At 41.2% G+C, this 19,658-nt stretch overlaps 1 protein-coding gene across 1 annotated transcript; it reads left to right on the forward strand.

Annotated features, from left to right (window-relative positions):
- Window positions 1–802: 802 nt before the first annotated feature.
- On the forward strand, window positions 803–19,324 carry CD74 (CD74 molecule). Its single transcript, XM_083354361.1, has 9 exons — window positions 803–961; window positions 4,849–5,024; window positions 5,444–5,508; window positions 5,944–6,006; window positions 9,263–9,358; window positions 10,203–10,272; window positions 15,888–16,076; window positions 19,109–19,177; window positions 19,265–19,324. The coding sequence occupies exons 1-9, from the start codon at window positions 906–908 to the stop codon at window positions 19,309–19,311; spliced, it is 831 nt and encodes a 276-aa protein (XP_083210487.1). The 5' UTR covers window positions 803–905; the 3' UTR covers window positions 19,312–19,324.
- The last annotated feature ends 334 nt before the right edge of the window (window positions 19,325–19,658 follow it).

The following is a 19,658-nucleotide window of genomic DNA, read 5'->3' on the forward strand; positions in this document are numbered from 1 at the left end:
TTTTGCCAGTTAATGTTTTAATATTTCCTGATACTTAATAAATAATAAAATGATATAGGTACAGAGACAGATATTGAACTGATTGGTGTATTCTTGCTCTGATCTGGATGTAAGAATTGACTAGGAATTTGCAAACAAAGCTGGAAATTGCCCTCAATCATTTTCCAACAAGAACTAGCTGAGGATAAGACTCTCCAAAGTTTAGAATTCCACATCCTGTTCTGGGGCTGAAGTTTACCTACTGTACAAAAGCTTTCTCATTGAGGGATGGAATAGATCCTGAACTAGATGCTAGATTCCTATCGGTTGTCATTCATTAAAACACATGCAAAAGTACTCTCAGGAAGAGACACCATTTTGTGTATGGAGACTGTCAAAATAGCTGGAATAGGGAGACAACATCAACCTGAACAAAAGCTGTGAACATGAACTACAATTTATTCAGTCTGTTATTTGACCTGAATTTAAAGGAATGCCTATGTATCTGTACAGAGCTCCTAACATCTCGCAATTCTTTGTTCCCAGTAGCATTTATTCTTATTTGAAGTAGCTACAAAATCATTAACTATGGTAAAAGCCAGTTTGAGAAAGAGATAGCATGCTAAGTGTTGGATGAAACAAAGAACAGCCACAGGTTGCCTGCCAACAGGTGATGTCATTTGAGTACCCAATGACATTTCTTAGAAATTAAATGTGAAATAAAAATGCCCAATTAGATTACTTCATGATAATAAAGTGGGCAGAATATTGAAGGGTATTTCCAGTTACCTAGTACTTTCAACTTTCACTTCCCTCATTTGCCTTTCAAGAAACACTTGAAAAACCAAGCAAACTTTTTATAAGTTCTCATTTTCCAGCTATCAAGCCCATTGCCAGAACCCAGCAGAACTGAGGCAATTAAGACTATGGAGGACGACCATATTCTTCTCCCACCATCTGGTTCTGCAGGACCACAAGCAAGGTATTTGTAGCTACCACTCCTTTATTTCCTTGAGCTGAGTTTTGAGTTTTGAGTATTACACCCTTGTTGCATTGAAAAATAGGGGACATTTGATGTAGGTGAGACAAATGGTAATTTGCTGTTCCTTCTGCAACATCTCCATTGTGTCCAGAAACATTGATGCTTGATACTAGAAGGAATTAAGACAAGCATTTAAGTTGACCCTCAGTCTATGATGCCCTCCACATGGGTTGGTTTACAGTTCGAAGCATTCCCTCTCATGTGCTGGTCATTATGCTAAATGGGAGATAGTCTGTTCCAACTGGAGGGAATCTGGTGGCAAAAGTCACGGTATGGATTACATGGATTTTCAAAATGGAAGAGAAAGCAGTCATGGGAAGCACTGAAGCTATAGCATTATGAAAATTTACATGGAAATAAGCCCATTTGTATCCATAGGTTTGTTTTAATAAACATATGTAGGATTATATTGCTTAGATTATTTTTATTTTTTGTTAAACTATGATTTATTGAATTGACTTTACACTCTGCGACATCATAAACTATGTTTTATAAATCACAATGGCTGGGTTCACACTATATGCTAAGTCCCAAACCAACCATATTTTGACTTAGTACAAGATTATAAATCTTATTCAAGGTTAGATATATTTCTTACCCCTGACTCTTTTCATGCCTGGCTTGCTTCATTAGCATAATCAATCAAGGGCACCTCTCAAGCTCACCAAAAAGTTGAGACACAGTGCCTGGTGCTTAAGAAAACCAATCAGGTTGTATGGAGGCCACAGTATGTGTTATCATTATTAAAAAATGTATTAAGTTATGGACTAAAACTAAATAAGTATTGGAGCTATTTTAACCACTGGCAAAGAATTATACATTTTCTCTGGTACTTTACCATTTTCCATTTTGTTTTACAATGGTGCTTTGAAAATACAACTCTTCCTCTCCTTTTTTTTCCTTTCAAAGCAGTAAAAAAAATTCACTTGTTTTGTTGCATTAAAAACATACTTGTAGCCACCAATTGTCCTGTTTGCTCTTTTATCATTATTTATTCTGTCCTATAGAACTACTTCGTACATTTTTTTTTGCAAAAAAGGACAATATTGCTTTCATTTTTGCTCCCCAAAATTCATTACATAGGCATCTTACCGCTTCTTTAAGAAAAGCTAAAAGTCTACTGTGTTACTTTTATAATATTCCTGCAAAATGTTCAGGGCTTCATAAATCAGCAGAAATGTGAATTTGGGTTCTCATATTCCCACACCACATTTATATTTTTTAACTGTGCCAAAAGTTGTATCTTATGTGATCAGATGCTGTATGGGGAAAAGTAATCCTTATTAATGGAGGCCATTTTTAGGGAATTATAGCGCTGTAAAGCTGGCTATGGACACTATAAGACATCCAATAATCAAATCCAATCATTTAATAGATTCCAGATGATTAGCTGTTGCTAGGGTGAAATGTGTTCAAAAACCTCTCATCTATACTTCAGTTAGGAGCTCACTTTCTAGTTCCTACTGAGTGCATATTGGTATAACTTGCAGCTAAAATGCTAAACCCTAAAGGTTTTTTTTTTCCAAGGCAACAACCCAGTATATTCTGCTTTTGAATCAACTTTAAGGTATCTTAAAATGGAAGACTGCCCAGAGTATATCAGGACACTCAGTGAATGGCAATATCTATCCAACACTATGTGATCTCAGAAGATCTCAGAAGGAGGGTCTGTCCTGGGTGGTATTTAAGGGGTGGGAAACTGCCTGGTGTTTCTAAATCAGGAAGTTGAAAGAACATTCTGGAAGAAAGCGAATCACCTCAGTAATGCTGCCAAGTATTGTGCACGAATGCAGTCAACGAGAATGTAGTTAACTGAGGACTTTTTCATCTTTCAAAACTTACTGATATTGACGGAAATAAATCTTGATCAATCAGTCAGTGTAGTGTTATGATAATTATTTAGGTGGTCATAAGTGGAATTCTTTAACCTGCCAGAACGACTTTCCCCCAGTTGTCATGTCTGTTGTGTCAGTTAATGTATTTCAGTTTTTGCCACTTTTCCAGAATTGTCTGGAGAAGACACAACCACTCTAGCAGCAAGCAGATATAATATTTTACAAGATTAAACTAACATGTTAGTTCTGCATACAGTTGAAGGAAACCATACTGAAAGTCCTTCTTTGTTGCTTATACCTGGATATAAAACTTGGCACATGGAAAAGCCCCTTCTAGGATAGTGTTGCCCAACATATCCATCTTTAACAAAACTTTTCAAAAGTCCTTCTTCTGTAACCTGTAATTTAATCAGTCAATATTTGTTCAAATATAATCAGTCAATATTTGTTCAAATATTCTTCAAAACTCCATCTTTTTTTTAATGTCACACATCTTGATTATTTTTTAACCACACACACTGTGGACATTCCTGAAACAGTCATAAAGCACCCGTGTACAAGAGAAGTGGCCAGAACAAAAACTTTGTTATAGTCTTTATGTTGCGCAGGGAAATATTTCTTCTCTTTCACTTTCAACTTCTATTTTCTAAGCAACAGATCCAAATTAATGGATTAGATAAAGGTCGCTTGGGAATTTCCCAATTTAGTTTTTGGACCAGGTCATTTTTGTGATCTTTGGGAGGGGAAGATAGGGGTTTTTCTATAATTTGGCAGGGGACTTTTTTTTTAATTGGCCATGTATAATTTTCTTTTAAATTTGAAGCCTATTATACCGTATCCAGTTTGGTCTATGTTATATATATAAAACAACCATATCTCATCTTAGGTTAGAAGGCAGGGGAGTTGGAAAAGAGGGAGAACATTGGGGGGGGGGCTGGGGGGGCGGCCCTCTCATTTTAGTCCATGATTTCCTACTTCTATTTTAAGAACAATCTAAAGATAGCTATTGTCGAGTCGTCCATTGTAGTGGGATATCAACATTATTGGTCATTTGCTAACTTCCTTTGAGAAATTATGGAGTTCTAAGGTTTTAAAACCACTTGTTAAGATACCAGGAGGTACAATGAGCAGGTCTCATTTTTTTTAAGGAGCAGGTGGGGTGGATGAGCTTTTTTCTCTTCTGTCCCACTTTCAGTTTCCTGCACTGTTTGCTCAGGTGGGTGGGGTTGGAGTATATACTTTAGTGCCTCTATGCTATGCTACATTTGGCAACTTCCAAAGGGAGGGATTTCCATGAGAGAAAAGGAAAATGATACAGGTAGTCCTCAACCTATGACAACAATTGTGCCCAAAATTCATGTTGCTAAATGACTCATTTGTTAAGTGAATTTTGCCCCATTTTATGACCTTTCTTGCCAGAATTGTTCAGTGAATCCCTGCATTTGTTAAATTAATGACATGGTTGTTAGTGAACCTGGCTTCCCCATTGACTCTGCTTGTTAGAAGATCACAAAAGGGGATCATGGGATCCCAGGACACTGCAGCCCTCGTAAATAGGAGTCAGTTGCCAAGCGTCTGAGTTTTGATCATAGGGGTGCAAGAACGGTCGTAAATGTGAAAAATAGTCATACGTTACTTTATTCAATGACATTGTAACTTTGAATGGTCACTAAATGAACTGTTATAAATTGAGGACTACCTGTAATGACTTCATTTGCTCTTTCTCTATAGTTCTTCCTAATTTTAATGAAATCACAAGGGGGAGTCCTCTTGGTATCTCAACTAACCTGGTAATTACCGCAACAGGCAAGAGGTTTGCATTATAAATGGAAGAAATGTCTAAGCAAAGTGTATCTCTAGCGGAATCCTGCAGATGTGCATTCATCACCACTTCAATGCAGATGTTTCAGTATAGGACCTCAGGTTAGAGAGGGAGGGACAGACATTGGGATGACTGGATGAGTACTGACACACAGCTCTTATATTTGGCAGAGGTTCTTGCGGCCGTGGGACTGCCTACACTGTCTTTTCTCTCCTGGGGGTCTTGCTCCTCGCTGGCCAGGCTGTGACTGTCTACTTTGTGTATCAACATGACAACCAGATCAACAAACTGACCAAGAACACTCAGCAACTGAAACTGGACTCCCTGATCGGCAGCATCTCTAAAAGTTAGTCACCAACCCACCCACCCCCGCCACTCCTTTCACTTTTAGCTGCAGAGCAGAAAGATGATAGATGACCCTCAGACAAGGTTTACTTGTGACATCTTGTTTGCAGTTGCACAGGCTCGTCATGATCTCTTTATTTAATCCTGCTTGGAAAAATCCATCTGGTAGGAAAAGGGATTTTGAAAGTAATTTGTGGTTGAGTATGAAGGACAGGGTTTCTGACTCAAAGAAAGCAAGCCAAAATTTCTACTGGGCACACACACACATGCACAAAGGTAAACATGCTTCAGAGATTTGTCTGGATTATAGCCAGGGACTCAAATTCCTATGTCCCTGGTTTGACACAACTATAAAGATAGAAGGCACGTGTAAATGCTCTTATTTTTATCTCTTTCTGTCTGTTTTCTTTCTTCCCACAGATGTCCGGTCAGGTCCAAAGATGGCAATAGCTAATGTGATGCCTTTGGCCCTGAATGAACCAGAGGTAAATAGGACAGACAGTGAAGGCCACTGCTCCTTTTCATGACTTTTTGTTGTCTATGTGTGTGGAACTCCCATCATCTTGAGCTACTTCAGTGGGCAATTCTACAAATTCTGAAAAACTGGCTAGTTTTAAAAGTTCACCTTTCACAGTACCTCAACCGAGGGTTATGTAGTGTTCTCAAGGCGACACGTTTTTGCACAAACTTGGTGTTTGCAAACTAAATTGCACACAATTTAGAATCGTTTTTTATGCACAAGTGTATTTAGAGATGATGCACACAAAACGAGGCACAGTTATGTTTAAGTGACCTCGGTGCCTCCTTCCCTTACGATCACAAGAACAGGCATGCCACCTACGTACTATAATTCCAGGAAAGTGGGAGCTCCTTCTAATTTTCACTTTTCCTTCTCTAAATCCCTCTTTTCTTTCCCACAGTTTTTGCAGATGGAAAACAAGCTGACTAACAGCACTGAGGATCAAGTCAAACGTCTGCTCTTGGTAAGGGTCTCGTGTTGTTACTTTTGCACTTTTGACAAAGCATTGTGTAGATAGTCCAACAAATTTGCATTCAGTGATGCATGAAAATTTGAGGGAAACACACACACACACACACACACACACACTGCACCACACGCTGTTGTGTTCAAGCTCCTCTCAAGTCTATGGCTCTTCCTTCAACCTACCTTCCGCCCAGCATTAGGCATTAGGGGAGAAGCATGCAGTTTGGACACAGTATGTAGCCTTAAATGCAAGAAGACAATGGGAAAGTCACCTTCCTGCAAACTGTGTTCCGGATAGGCCTGCCAAAGCTGTCAGAAAATGGATTGTCCTGGTGGAGAAACTGTGCAAGATGGTATCTCCATCTCTAGAGAGATTGTGACAGCAGGAGAGCAGGCAGGATTTAGAAAGAGAAGGAAGGCTAGGTTGCTTATATGAGACCCAAATTTTAACTCTAGTGCCCCCAGATCATATGACTGGGGTTGTAAGAATGCATACAGGCAGTTCTCGATTTACGACCATAACTGAGTCCCAAATTCCCATTGCTAAGCAAGACAGTTGTTAAAGTGAGTTTTGTGACCTTTCTTATGACCTTTTTTGCCACAGTTGTTAAGTGAACTTAACTGCAGTTAAGTTACCGATTGTTAAGTGAACCTGGCTTCTCCATTGATTTTGCTTGTCAGAAATTCGCAAAAGGGGATCACATCACACACACACACACACACACACACACACACACACACACACAGGACACTGCAACCGTCATGAATACATGCCAGTTGCCAAGCATCCAAATTTTTGTCACATGACCATGGGGATGCTGCAGTGGTTGTAAGTGTGAAAAATAGTAATGTCACTTTTTTCAGTGGCATTGCAACTTTGAATGGTCACTAAACAAATGGTTATAAGTTGAGCACTACCTGTATGTCCCCTAGCTTAATTGTAAAAGATTTTGTAAGAAAACTATTCTAATGCCTAGAACAGGGGTCTTCAAACTTGGCCCTTTTATGATTTGTGGACTTCAACTCCCAGAATTCCTCAGCCAGGCACGCTGGCTGAGGAATTTTGGGAATTGAAGTCCACCAGTCATAAAAGGGCCAAGTTCGAAGACCCCTGGCCTAGAAAGAGTAGGTGTCCTTAACCTACCACAGAAGGAGGAAGAAAAGACAGGGAGAAAGATGGGTGCCGTGGAGACTGAGAGCAAGGGAGAGCAAAGGGATATTAGAAAGTTATGGGGCAGCTCATTCAGGCTGGCGTCTAAACTCAACCATTAAGCTATTCTCAGCAGAAAATTTGCCCTTCTTCCTGGTTAGAATCCGATCTGAGACTTCACTACTTTCGTAAATCTTGTTAATCCACTTTGCATTTCAAGCCGGGAAGTTGACTGATGAGTGTTTTTTGCCCCCAATGATCCTTGACTGCAGATGTGTACAATCTGTGGAGGAACTCAAAACTTGGAGAAAAATGAGAGTGGGAAGTTCCTACTTTAGTCAATTTTACAGAACCTAGCAGTAGTTTCTGCCAAGATCTAAGGAAGCTGCCTATGAAAGCACAGCTTAGCAAGCCGGAACTTTTAGTGCAGCAGTTTGCACCGATTAAGTTGATTAGCAGTTTGTTTCTTCAAGCAACAAAGCTCACCTGTAATTCTGTGCTGGTTTTTCAGTCAGTTATGTAACTGCTCTTGCTACGTGCTCTCACTTTAACTGTGCGAAGAGAACTGTACTTTCTATTTCAAGTTCCCTTCTTGCTTGATCTGTGTGTTATAGGGCCACTCCCCAGCCTATGTACTCACATATACTCGATGTTAAGTTATGCTAGATGAGTGAAATGGATGTTTCAAAACCTCTTTGGCCTATCTGCTTTTCTTCTGATAAGAAATTACACTCAGATTTGGAATCCTACTGACATGATTGTCAGCCCCATTAGGTAGACCAGGCCAGGAAATAAACTACAGTAGCTTCTGAAACTCTGACATTGGTTGTAATAATCTCATTGTACTACACCTTCTCGGCCGCGCGAGTTGTGATGGGGGCTTCCCGATACTCCCATGTAACACCTCTGCTCCAAGAGCTGCATTGGCTTCCGGTTGCCCTCCGGGTGAGATTCAAGGTGCTGGTGATGACCTATAAAGCCCTAAATGGCGTGGGTCCGGGATATCTGAGGGAACACCTGCTGCCGGCATCAAGTTCCCTTCATCCTGTGTGCTCCCACAGGGAGGGCCTTCTCAGGGTGCCACCGGCAAAAGATTGCCGGCGGGTAACGCCTAGGGAGAGGGCCTTCTCTGTGGGGGCACCTGCCCTTTGGAACCAGTTACCCATAGAGCTCAGGACTGCCCCTGATCTTCGTTCGTTCCGCCGGGACCTGAAGACCTGGCTCTTTGAGCTTTCCAGCCAGGCCTGAGAATTTTAATTTTAACTTATTATAATTGGGTTTTAATTGGAGCTATAGGCGTTTTATATTTTACTCAAGGATAATTTAATTATTTTAATTGTTATTAACTTTTTGTATTTGTAGTGTTATTTTAATTACCTTGTGAACTGCCCTGAGTCCCATGGCAGAAGGACGGTATATAAGTTCAATAAATAAATAAATAATTCAATGAATTAGGGTGGTGTCTGCCCAAACCACTTTTCTAATGTCATCTGTTTCTGGACTTAAAAAAACCTTTCAGCTTCTTTTGTCTAGGTAGCACCTGCATGTCTCCATTAAGGTCAGCTTCCTTATTCTTTACAAGGAAGAGAATTTAAGAAGGAAATTGGAGGGAGGAAAACTATGGGGTAGGGATGCCAGCAACCTATCCCATCAACTCCTTTCTATTTAAATTACCGTTCAGAAGAATGCAGAGGTGATCCAGTTCAACTGTGCAAAACTGTTGCAGTCATGACTAGATGATCTTACATGTTATGGCACTTCATTAGACAGCTGAAACCAAGTTGCTCCTAATGTATAAACTAAGCCTAGTAATCAACCTGGTTCATACAAAGTCATCACACACGATGCTTCATTTGGTCTAAACATGTTGCATGAAACTGACACCAGTTGTTTCAGTACGCCATAGTTAAACAAATCATAGTTTGGCATAATGTGAATTTATGCACAATCCTAAACCGTGAATTAAACATAGTTTCTTGATCAAGCTGCTTAGCCACATAATAAGCCAAAATGAAATGAAAAAGAATAATCAGCATATGATCTTGGTGCTCTTGAACAACGGCCCTTGTATCTTTTCTGTAAATATGTTTTTTTTTCTTTAAAGAGAGAAAACCCAACCAGAACTTTTCCTGAATTAAAAAGCAACTTCCTGGAAAATATGGGGCACCTGAAGATCCACATGGCTTACAATGACTGGAAAGTAAGTCTCTGTTGTTCCTGGAGTCCTGTTCCTCCTCCTTAGATGTCCCTGATTTTCTCTCCTGATCCCCCATCCGTGATTCTCTCATTCTTATCAAGATGCTGGACTGCCTTATTCTGGTTTCTACTATCACCGCGAGGCTCACGTATAGTTCCACCAGGCCCGTGTCAACCATCAGCGCCAGTCAATTTGCATGTTCAGTTGACTGAGGTTCATGTTTAATGAATAAAAGATAATAATATAATAATAAAGTTGGAAGGGACCTTGGAGGTCATCTAGTCCAACCCCCTGCTCAGGCAGGAAACCCTATACCCTATACTTACATGAAAAGCATCTGCAGCTTCCTATGGGTCTTCAACAGCCCTCTTTAGAAGACACGGATTATTTCTCCAAGGGGTTAACACGGAGGGGCAGAACTATAGTGGCCTTAATTTAATATAATTAACCTTCAGTAACGATATCAAGGGACGCGGTGGCTCAGTGGGTTAGGATGCTGAACTTGTCGATCGGAAGGTCGGCAGTTTGGTGGGTCGAATCCCGAGTGCCGCGTAGCAGAGTGAGCGCCTGTTACTCGTCCCAGCTTCTGCCTACCTAGCAGTTCGAAAGCATGTAAAAATGCAAGTAGAAAAATAGGGACCACTACGGTGGGAAGGTAACAGCGTTCCGTGCACCTTTGGTGTCTAGTCATGCCGGCCACATGACCACAGAGACGTCCTCGGACAAGCACTGGCTCTTCGGCTTTGAAACGGAGATGAGCACCGGCCCCTAGAGTCGGAAACGACTAGCACACATGTGCGGGGGAACCTTTACCTTTTACCTTTAACGATGTCTGGTCTGTTTGCAGGAGTTTGAAACCTGGATGCACAAGTGGCTGATCTTCCAAATGGCCCACAAACAGAATACAGAAGAAAATGGTACGTATGCTAGACTTGAAGGAAAGAAACAACTTTTAAGCATGAACTAAGGAAATTCTTGCAACCAAACAATGAATTCAACATTCAACTCAGAGCAGATCAAAATGTTAGATCTTACTGGTGCTTATCACCCTAAAAAGGTGTAGAAAATGAATAGGAACAGCAAACAATATTCTAGAAGGCAGTTCCGAGTATTGCGATGCTATCAAGCTTTGTGGGGAAAGTTAAATACTAAGGTATATGCAGAAGGGTCAGGATAGAATTTGTCTCCCTACATCCCATCTATGAAGATTTACTTATAGAATAGAAATCTTTATTGGTCACATGAAATTGGACACACAAGGAATTTGTCTCCGGTGCATAAGCTCTCAGTGTACGTAAAAACAAGTGATAAATCATGATCATAATCATAAGATACATTCATCAGAAATCATAAGATACAACAGTGATAGCCGTAGGATACTAAATAAGCCATCAACATAAATCATTCTGGGATACTAAATAAAATAAAACATGTAATATAAACCATAAGATACAAGCAACAAAGTTATAGTCATAAAAGGATAAGGAAACAGGTAATAGGAAAGATGAGAAGGATAATAGTAATACAGCCCTACTACGGTAGGTAGTTTGACAGTGTTGTGGGAATTAGTTGCTTAGCAGAGTAATGGCATGGGGGAAAATACTTTCCTTGTGTCTAGTTGTTTTGGCATCAGTACAGTACAACACAGGTAGTCTTCGACTTATAACCTTTCATTTAGTGACCATTGGAAGTTACCAAAGCTCTGAGGAAAGTGACTTACGACCATTTTTCACAGGTACAACCGTTGCAGCATCCCTATGGTCATGTGATCAAAATGTGGGCACTTGGCAACTAGCCTGTGTTTATGATGGTTGCCCTGTCTTGGGGTCAGGCGATCACTGTTTGTGACCACCTCAGCTGGCTTCTAACAAGCCAAGTCAATGGGAAAAGCCAGATTCATTTAACGACCTCACGATTCACTTAACAACTGCAGTGATTCACTTAACTCTGGCAAAAGGGTCATAAAATGAGGCATAACTCACTTAACAACTGCCTTGCTTAGCGACAGAAATTTGGGGCTCGGTTTGTGGTCGTATGTTGAGGACTTCCAGTACCTAGCGTTTTATAATAATGAAGAAAGCCAATTGCAGGAAGATGCCTTTGGTTTAAAAAAATATTCAAAATACCTGCATCTGACCAGCAATATTGGATGATGAGGTCAAGAAAGTGCGCGGCACGGGCACATCAGGGCAAACTGTGATGTGCATGTAGATATATGATCAGGGATCATAAGGGAAGAATGGGGTTGGGTGTGTGTGTGTGCAATGGCTCAGTGGTTAAAGTTACTGAGCTTGTCCGCTGGAAAGCTGACAACCTGGATTTGAGACCCGAGAGCTGCACAACAGGGTGAGCTTCCGTTACTTGCTCCAGTTTCTGCCCACCTAGCAGTATGAGAGCATGTAAGTACAAGTACATAAACAGACGCCACTTTTGATAGGAAGGTAACAGTGTTCCATGCAACTCGGTGTATAGTTGTGCTGGCCACATGATCACAGAAATGTCTTTAGGCAACACTGGCTGCCTTGTCTACGAAACAGAGATGAGCACCACCCCCTAGAATCGGACACCCCTGGGCAGAGGAGACCTTTAGGGGAAGAACTCGGGCAGTTAGTGCTTTGTTTGACTGGAGAGAAGCCCCGTGTTCCATGAAAGAATTCAAAGGCCCCATCTTGTAAGTGGAAATCTCTTCTTCTGTTCCAAAGGGAATTTTGCCATTTCCATGAATTCCTTCTCTCCATCCTACATGGTCCCCCATTCCTCCAAACTAGCTGGGATGGAGAGTGGGAAGAGGGAAAACTCCCTTCCCGAACAGACTAATTTGTGGGAACTAGAGGAAAGTTTGGTTCCATTCTCAAACAAGCCGAGGCAAGCCCCTTACTCAAAGGTAATGCTCTGCCTAGAAGGCTTTTCTAGATACAAGTGTGTTTTTAATTGATGCCAAATGTTGCTTGAATTCAGCAGTCTTGTTGCCAGCTGTAAAATTATATTCTGTGCCCTTCAGTTCCTTTTTGCATAAAATAAGCCACTTGTCTTTGGCCCTGCAACAATATATTTCTGAGAGCAACATGTCCAGGGGAATTACTGAAGAAGGTGCCAAAGAATATTGCCATTTGGTTATAACTCATTGTGTAAAATATTCAAAGCCCCACTTGATGTAAATTGACCAAAGTCTTAAGCTGGGGGGAAAAAATCCCCATCTTTATTGCGAGTCTATATGTATCAAGAGCGATGCTCCGTGCCAGTAGCAGATTAGAGCTGATCTCATTGAGCAAAAGAATAAGAAGGATCTTAACTTGAAAAGCAGCAGCCAAGCCACTCCTGTCTCTTGTTATCCCTTCTTCTTTGCTGGGTGTTCCCTGTCATCCATTGGAGATCATTTGCTGGGGGCGGGATGTCTTTGTGGATCCATTAATACAGAACTAGCATGGCTTTTGGAACAAGCTATTTGTGCAGTTGTCAGGACCCACCCCAATCCACGTCTTAGGAAAACAAAAACTCTTGGAGTCAGTTCTAGTCCAAAAGGAATTTTTACTAGGACATGTTTGGTTGTGGAAATACAAGACAGGACCTGGTATTGTTTTACAGACTGAAACTTTATAAAAAGTTCCCGGTTCAGCCCCCCTTCCCTCAACCCCATTTGGTCAGCCCCCCATCATTACTTCGTGTCATCCCTTTCATGGGAAAAAGGGAACTTTGGATCTTTACGGTTATTGCCTTCTTCCTTTACAGATTCAAATGGAGACACAGGCCAGATGCCTTCTTCCCTAACCCTCCCCTTTGTTCCCCCAGTTCAAAAGGTTTCCCTTGGTTTTTGAAATAACCTAAGGCAGGCTGAATCCACATCCGCTCCTCCTTCCTCGGGAGATGGCAGAATCCAGTGGGGGGGATGTTTTAAACATACATTTATGAATGTGATATAAATGGATTCTGACAGCAGTACTGATTGTTTTGGTACTACAGGATGCCTGGCTTGGGAATCCATTGTATCTGTAGCTCCTTGCCTTTCTACAAAGAAGAGGCAATGGACAAAATGTACACAATGCAGATAGTCTTTGACTTACGACAGTTCATTTAGTGACCATTCAAAGTTACAATGGCACTGAAAAAAAGTGACTTATGACCAATTTGTCCTGGGGCCACGTGATCTCCTTTTGTGGCCTTCTGACAAGCAAAGGTTGGAAGTTGACCTGTACCTGTTAACTTATTGAGCCTGGTGGTTGATGAGCTTTTCATATTGTAGAGCCCAGATGGAAACAGAAGAGAAAGCACTGGAGGTCACAAAGCTGAAGAATGCGCTCTCTTCTCTCTCTCTCTCTCTCTCTCTCTCACACACACACACACACACACCTGGCAATAAGTGATTCATTTAATACTTCAGTTGTAAGCTAGAAGTTGCATCTGTGAGGAAGGAAGACCAGAAGTGCAAATTAAGAGCCTCTTCAGTATAATTTAAAACCCCTGGGACCATCTTAGGCATTTTAGTAACTCCCTCCGTAAATGATTCAAAAAACGCTTCAGCAAGTTCAGTAACTTTATGTAACCAACTTGAGCACCAATCTTGTATTTAAAAAGAATTCTTCCTTCTGTGATTTCTGGGGTTTTTGAAATCAAACCCCCATGGCTGAGATTTTCATATCAATAAGCCACCCAGCAGTCATCAGCCACTGCCCCCATTAGTGGAATTTATATTAATACTACCTCCATTAAACTACCCATTAGCGTTTGCTCTCATTAGGCTAAATGGTTTCCCTGGGAGCCATCCCAACGAAATAGCTGTCCTAATTAAAGTGGCATATTGTTACAAAAAGCGTTATTTCCTTACCCTTCCCTTTTCCTTGGTGCAGCCACAACGGAACAACCTGTTTTGATGATTAAGGAGCAACTGACACTGTCAGCCAAGCCATATGTTAAAATTCTGCTTGGAGCTTCCAGACTGCTTATGTGTGGTGCAAGGGCTGTGCAGAAGACTTGGGCGCTCCTTTTCCCTTGCAATGTGTGTTGTGTATGCAAAAGCCCCACCATCCTGGGTCAAACTGTATTGAGTGCTTCCCCCTGAGAGACTGGTTTTCTGGAGTGTAGTTGTTGCCACATTCTGAGAAACACTTCATTTCTGAATTATGCTCAATATATATAAATTTGTCCTATTTAACTTTATCCGCGCGGGAGAATCCCACCTCTTCTGACATAGTTGAAGTACAACTCCCACCACTCCCCCTCCCATTTTTTTTATTTATGTTACATCCAAACTTAAAATACAAACTCTAAAAGAAAAAAGAAAACAGGAACAAGGCAAAATGATAAACTAAGACAAAAAATGGGCATAAAAAACCCATACCCATGAATTGTCCCCCCCCACTTGAATACTAAGTATATTTCAACCATAATAGTTCCCCCCCCTTGAAAACAGATCTGCAGTTTATGAACTTCTACAATTCTGTTTACCAAACCTGTTTGAAGTAGCATCTACCCACTATAAAAAAAGAATAGGTAAAGGTAAAGGTTCCCCCACACATGCGTGCTAGTCGTTTCCGACTCTAGGGGCCGGTGCTCATCTCCATTTCAAAGCCGAAGAGCCAGCGCTTGTCCGAGGACGGCTCCGTGGTCATGTGGCCGGCATGACTAGATGCCAAAGGCGCACGGAACGCTGTTATAAAAAAGAATAGATAACAGCTAACAGCAAAGCTAAACTTCAAAGCCCTCTGTTAACAATCTATTGTAATTAATGCACAGAAAGTCCACAATAACTTCTAATCTATCATAAACTATTGCAATCATTAACTTTGATCTGTCCAGGATCAAATATCCTGGATAGTTGACAACTCCATCCATTCCTGGCCATTCTCCAACACGAAGTTTTTTTAAAAGAGAGTGAACAACCATTTGTCTGAAATAGTATATGGTTTCCTGCTTGAGCAGGGGATTGGACTAGATCAGACATGTCAAACACAAGGCCTGGGGGCCAGATCCGGCCCGTGAAGTGATTTCATGCGGCCCACGAAGCCCTCCTGGAAACAGTGAGGGAACGGCCCCCACTGCCTTGGCCCTGGCCCAGAGACCCTCCTCCTGCCAGAGACCCTCAGATCTGTCCCACTCCTGCCCAGGCCCCCATAGGCACCCTTGATACAAACGATGTAGAGCTGGCCATGCCCACCCAGTAGGCCATACGCACTTTAGCCACGCCCACCCAGTAGGCCATGCCCACCCAGGCCACACCCACCCGGCCCTTTGAGGGCAACTGCAATGCTGATGTGGCCCTCAATGAAATTGAGTTTGACACCCCTGGACTAGATAGAAGACCTCTAAGGGTCCCTTCCAACTCTGCTACTCTGTTATTGTCCTTGCTGGGCAAGGCTGAGGGGAGTTGACACCACAGCCTGCACTGACAGCCATGCACTCCGTATCATCATATGCTCTCTTCTGAAGGCAAGGGATGTGATTATTGTGATTTACATGTGCTTTAAAAGGACAGCGAGAGTACTGGCAGTCAGCTCTAAATGTTAAATTTCCTTGGTTCTCCCTTTTTTTTTTAAAGGGAAAACCAAGTGCCAGAAGGAAGAGTGTGTTAAGGGTGTCCATCCAGGACGATTCTGTGCCCATTGTGATGAAAAGGGGAACTATCTGCCTATGCAATGCCATTCCAGCAGTGGCTATTGCTGGTGTGTCTACACAAATGGGACAATGATTGAGGACACTTTAATCCGTGGACGTCCAGACTGTGATGGTAAAGAGCTTTTTTCTGCTATCAAAGGGGAAAGTTACTCATATGATGGCTATGGCTATGAATATTAAATTAGTTTGCCATCCATCTTGTAGTCTGAAGCGACTCTGAGTTGCTTACTGTGTGATAAAATATACAAATATCCAGACAATTATAAATATAAAAACAGATTAAAATTACAAAAAATTAAACTAAAAGTCCATAGGTTTGGAGCGAACAAATGGGAGTTCCTTCTCTCTTAATGCACCAATCACCTCCAGCCAACAGCTTTTCCTTCAGGACACCTTAGCCAAGTTTTAAGGTGTTTTCTGAAGGCTAAAAAAGAGAAGGCAGATCTTACTTCCTGTGTAAGAGATTCCAAAGGACGGGGCCATGGCAGAAAAGGCCCTTCTCCTGGATCCCACTAGTCAAAATTCCTTGGCTGATGGGATCTACAGTAGGCCCCTTGAATGGGACAGGCCAATCCCACTGGGAAAAGATGGTTCCACAGATATCCCAAATTCATGCTTTAGATCAGGGGTGTCAAACTTGCAACGTTATGTGACGTGTTGTGACGTATCATGACTTTTTTTCCCATTGCTGGCAATGGGGCGGGCGCAATTTTGGCATGATGCATCCAGCCCACGGGCCAGCAGTTTGACACCCCTGCTTTAGATGACCAACATCCTGAATTGCACCTGGAAGCAGATTGGCCTCCAGCAGCTGAGGCAGGGAGGTTGCTACACAACAGGGAGGCTGGTATTGCAGCAATGCTCCCATTTGATCTGGTGAGCCTCGTCTCAGAAACATGTGGAAACTTGGGGAGCATGGTCCCTGAAAGCCAAAAGACTCTTGAATGACAACTGCCACTCCCCTTCCCCTGCCCTGTGGCCTTGGTTGGTGCCAAATCCTAACACCCCCCCCCCCGGAGTTTGCTGGATCTTGGTAATGCATGCCAGGCTGATTTGCTTCTCCCTAATGAGATTGCAAATGAGGAGGGGGGGGGCCTTGGCATTCATCATTACAACCAAAGTCCTGGGCCTCCAAGAGAGTAATGTGTAGTGTCTGGGAATGAGTTCAGAGGGCTGGAATACACCACTGGTCTTAGGCATAGGTGGCATCTTCCCCTGAAAAAGCACCTGCCCTTTGGCTCCCATCTATATGCCCCCTGCTCATCACCATTTAAATGAATCGACCCACTTTGTGACCTCCAGGTGATCCTTCCCCTTCAGCTCTGGCATTTCTCTCCTCTGAGGCAGAGGTCCTTCCCTTCCTTCAACCATCCTTCAATAATATAAAAATAAAATTAGTGGAATATTTGTGCTTGTTTTTGTAAAACCAGTGCATCAATGCCTGGTTCAATGGAAGTGGTTGCAATTCCTAGTGAGTTTTCAAGTGCTCGCCAGAAAATGTTCATCTAATTTTGCTTTTCGTGTGCTTCATTCTTGAAAAATGATGTTCACAAATGTATACAATGCCCTCCGGCTATAGTCTGGTGAGACAAAATGATTTTAGAAAAATCCATTTTTTAAAATCAGGACAAATGATTTCTGCCACACTTTTTGTAAATTGCTTAGTAAAGTCACCATCAGTAAATGGTTTTGATTTTTTTTTGCCATCAGATTGTCTGTCACATAACTTTCACAATAGAGTTTGTTTGAGTTGTAAATTGTTGAGATGACAGACTTTTTAAAAATTCTGTGATTTTGTTTTTTAAAAAACATTCCTCGGTATGCATTGAATTTGGCAGCATGTTTTTAAATATAATCTGCTTCTGAATTGTAATCGTTAAAAACTGACACTATTCCTTACAAATTAAGCATAGTAGCTTATTATTTGTCTTGACAAAAAAGTATTCAACTCTCCATTTTTCATTGAGTACTCTTAATCCACAATTTTCCTTTTTTAGGGTTTAGTTTTCTTTTGATAGGATGTTGAAGCCTTGCTGGCATAAAAAATAAGCAATTTATTTTTCTAGTATTAGCAATGGTGCATATGTAATTATATCAGTATCATGAGCAAAGAACTATTTAATTAATTTTTGCACTTATTCTACCACAGCTGCTAAAAAGCTATTTTAACATATTAAACTAATACAGCAAGCCCAGGTGCAATAATTAAATAAGAAAACTTACATGTCTTACAAACTTAGAATGTTTTTTTTGTTGGATTAATATTAATAAACACCTGTTTTCGCAGGCACACAAATCATATTATCACACGCATATTTGTTATTGCATTCTATTTCTATTTGTGTAATGGGCAGGGGAGGTGAAGTTAACACTGCTCTGCACAGCGTTCCATTGTTGCCTACATAATCCATACTCAAGTACCATGTAATCGAGTCATGAAAAATATAGCTAAAAATCACATAATAAGGTTAAAACGTTATGATTGTGGGGCCGCATTACTGCATGTGGGCCGCAGATTGGACATGCCTGATCTAGACCAAAGTGAGGGGCTGTTTGTTCATAGACAAGCTAATCTAGGAGTATAGGTACATCATGAACAGGAAAAAGCTAATCTTCCTGCATTAATGGTCCAGATTTTTCAATTAGAATCACTTTGCCTCTAGAAGAATACGGAGCTTTTTGTAAAACCAGCTTTATCGCAGGGTTAAACAGTGAGTCAGTTGCACAGTTCGCAGAAAAAGAATAGCTGAAGATTCTGAAATACACACAGTAAAGGAACGTTGGTAAAGATGACAAAATTTGCAGAGGCAGGAATTTGGTTAGGGAAAAGGCAACTACATTTATCTGTGACTTTATTGTTTTGGTTTTTTTTTCCTGAAAATGGAAAAAAGTAACTTTTGATTTATGGGATTAGAAAAGATAGAATATGGAAAGAAGGAAGCAATGACAGAACTATAGAGATGGAGGACAAAGTATAAATGCATTTATAACTGCTGTAAAGATCAGAAGCCACTTCTCTGTATCTTTTTTTCTTTTCTGTCTTTTTTCTTGTATTTCTTTTCTTTTTCTTCTTGAATTTGTATTGCTTTTGACTTTGTGAAACATTTCATATCTATCTCTCTCTCTCTATATATATATTTATAGGAATAGCTGGTCATACTGAACCAGTCCACCCTACTCACCACAGCCCTGAAACAAAAATTCCCCAAGGAGGTAATAAATGCTGCATTAATTAATTCTTTCAGATTAAGAAATAAGATTTTTCAGCTCTTTAAATGTGCAAATATTTTGTCTTCGCAGGCATTATGGATCCTGAGAATGTGACCTATTCTGGAGATCAAAACTGATGGCTCTCTTCAGGTGACTTGAGAAGAATCCTATTCAATCTGACCAGAGTCCTCTCTAGGGCAGTATCCTGCTTTCCCAAACGCCTACCCACAGATTGCCACGGCAGCCTCTCCCAACTTTTTTTTTTAATCCCATTTATATCCTGCCCTTCTCTGAAGACTCAGGGCGGCTTACAAGCTTAGCAGTAGCCTTCATTCTATGTATATGCCTGCTTATTAGGGCTTTCACCCCCCCCCCAAGCGGCATTATTACAAAGTCAGTTTAATTGCCCCCAACAATCTGGGTTAATACTCTTTATATGGCTGAATGTTGTTCTATTTGCACACTCTTTGTCTTGCTGGCTAGG

Source organism: Vipera ursinii (genome assembly GCF_947247035.1).
Source record: "Vipera ursinii genome assembly, chromosome: 2".
Classification (NCBI taxonomy): Eukaryota; Metazoa; Chordata; class Lepidosauria; order Squamata; family Viperidae; genus Vipera; species Vipera ursinii.

Bases quoted from the DNA above. Each gene is read 5' to 3' on its own strand.
- CD74 (XM_083354361.1), top strand. From the start codon at position 906: ATGGAGGACGACCATATTCTTCTCCCACCATCTGGTTCTGCAGGACCA. The intron at 5,509-5,943 runs GTAAATAGGACA...TCTTTCCCACAG, and splicing joins TGGCCCTGAATGAACCAGAG to TTTTTGCAGATGGAAAACAA. The intron at 6,007-9,262 runs GTAAGGGTCTCG...TTTTCTTTAAAG, and splicing joins AAGTCAAACGTCTGCTCTTG to AGAGAAAACCCAACCAGAAC.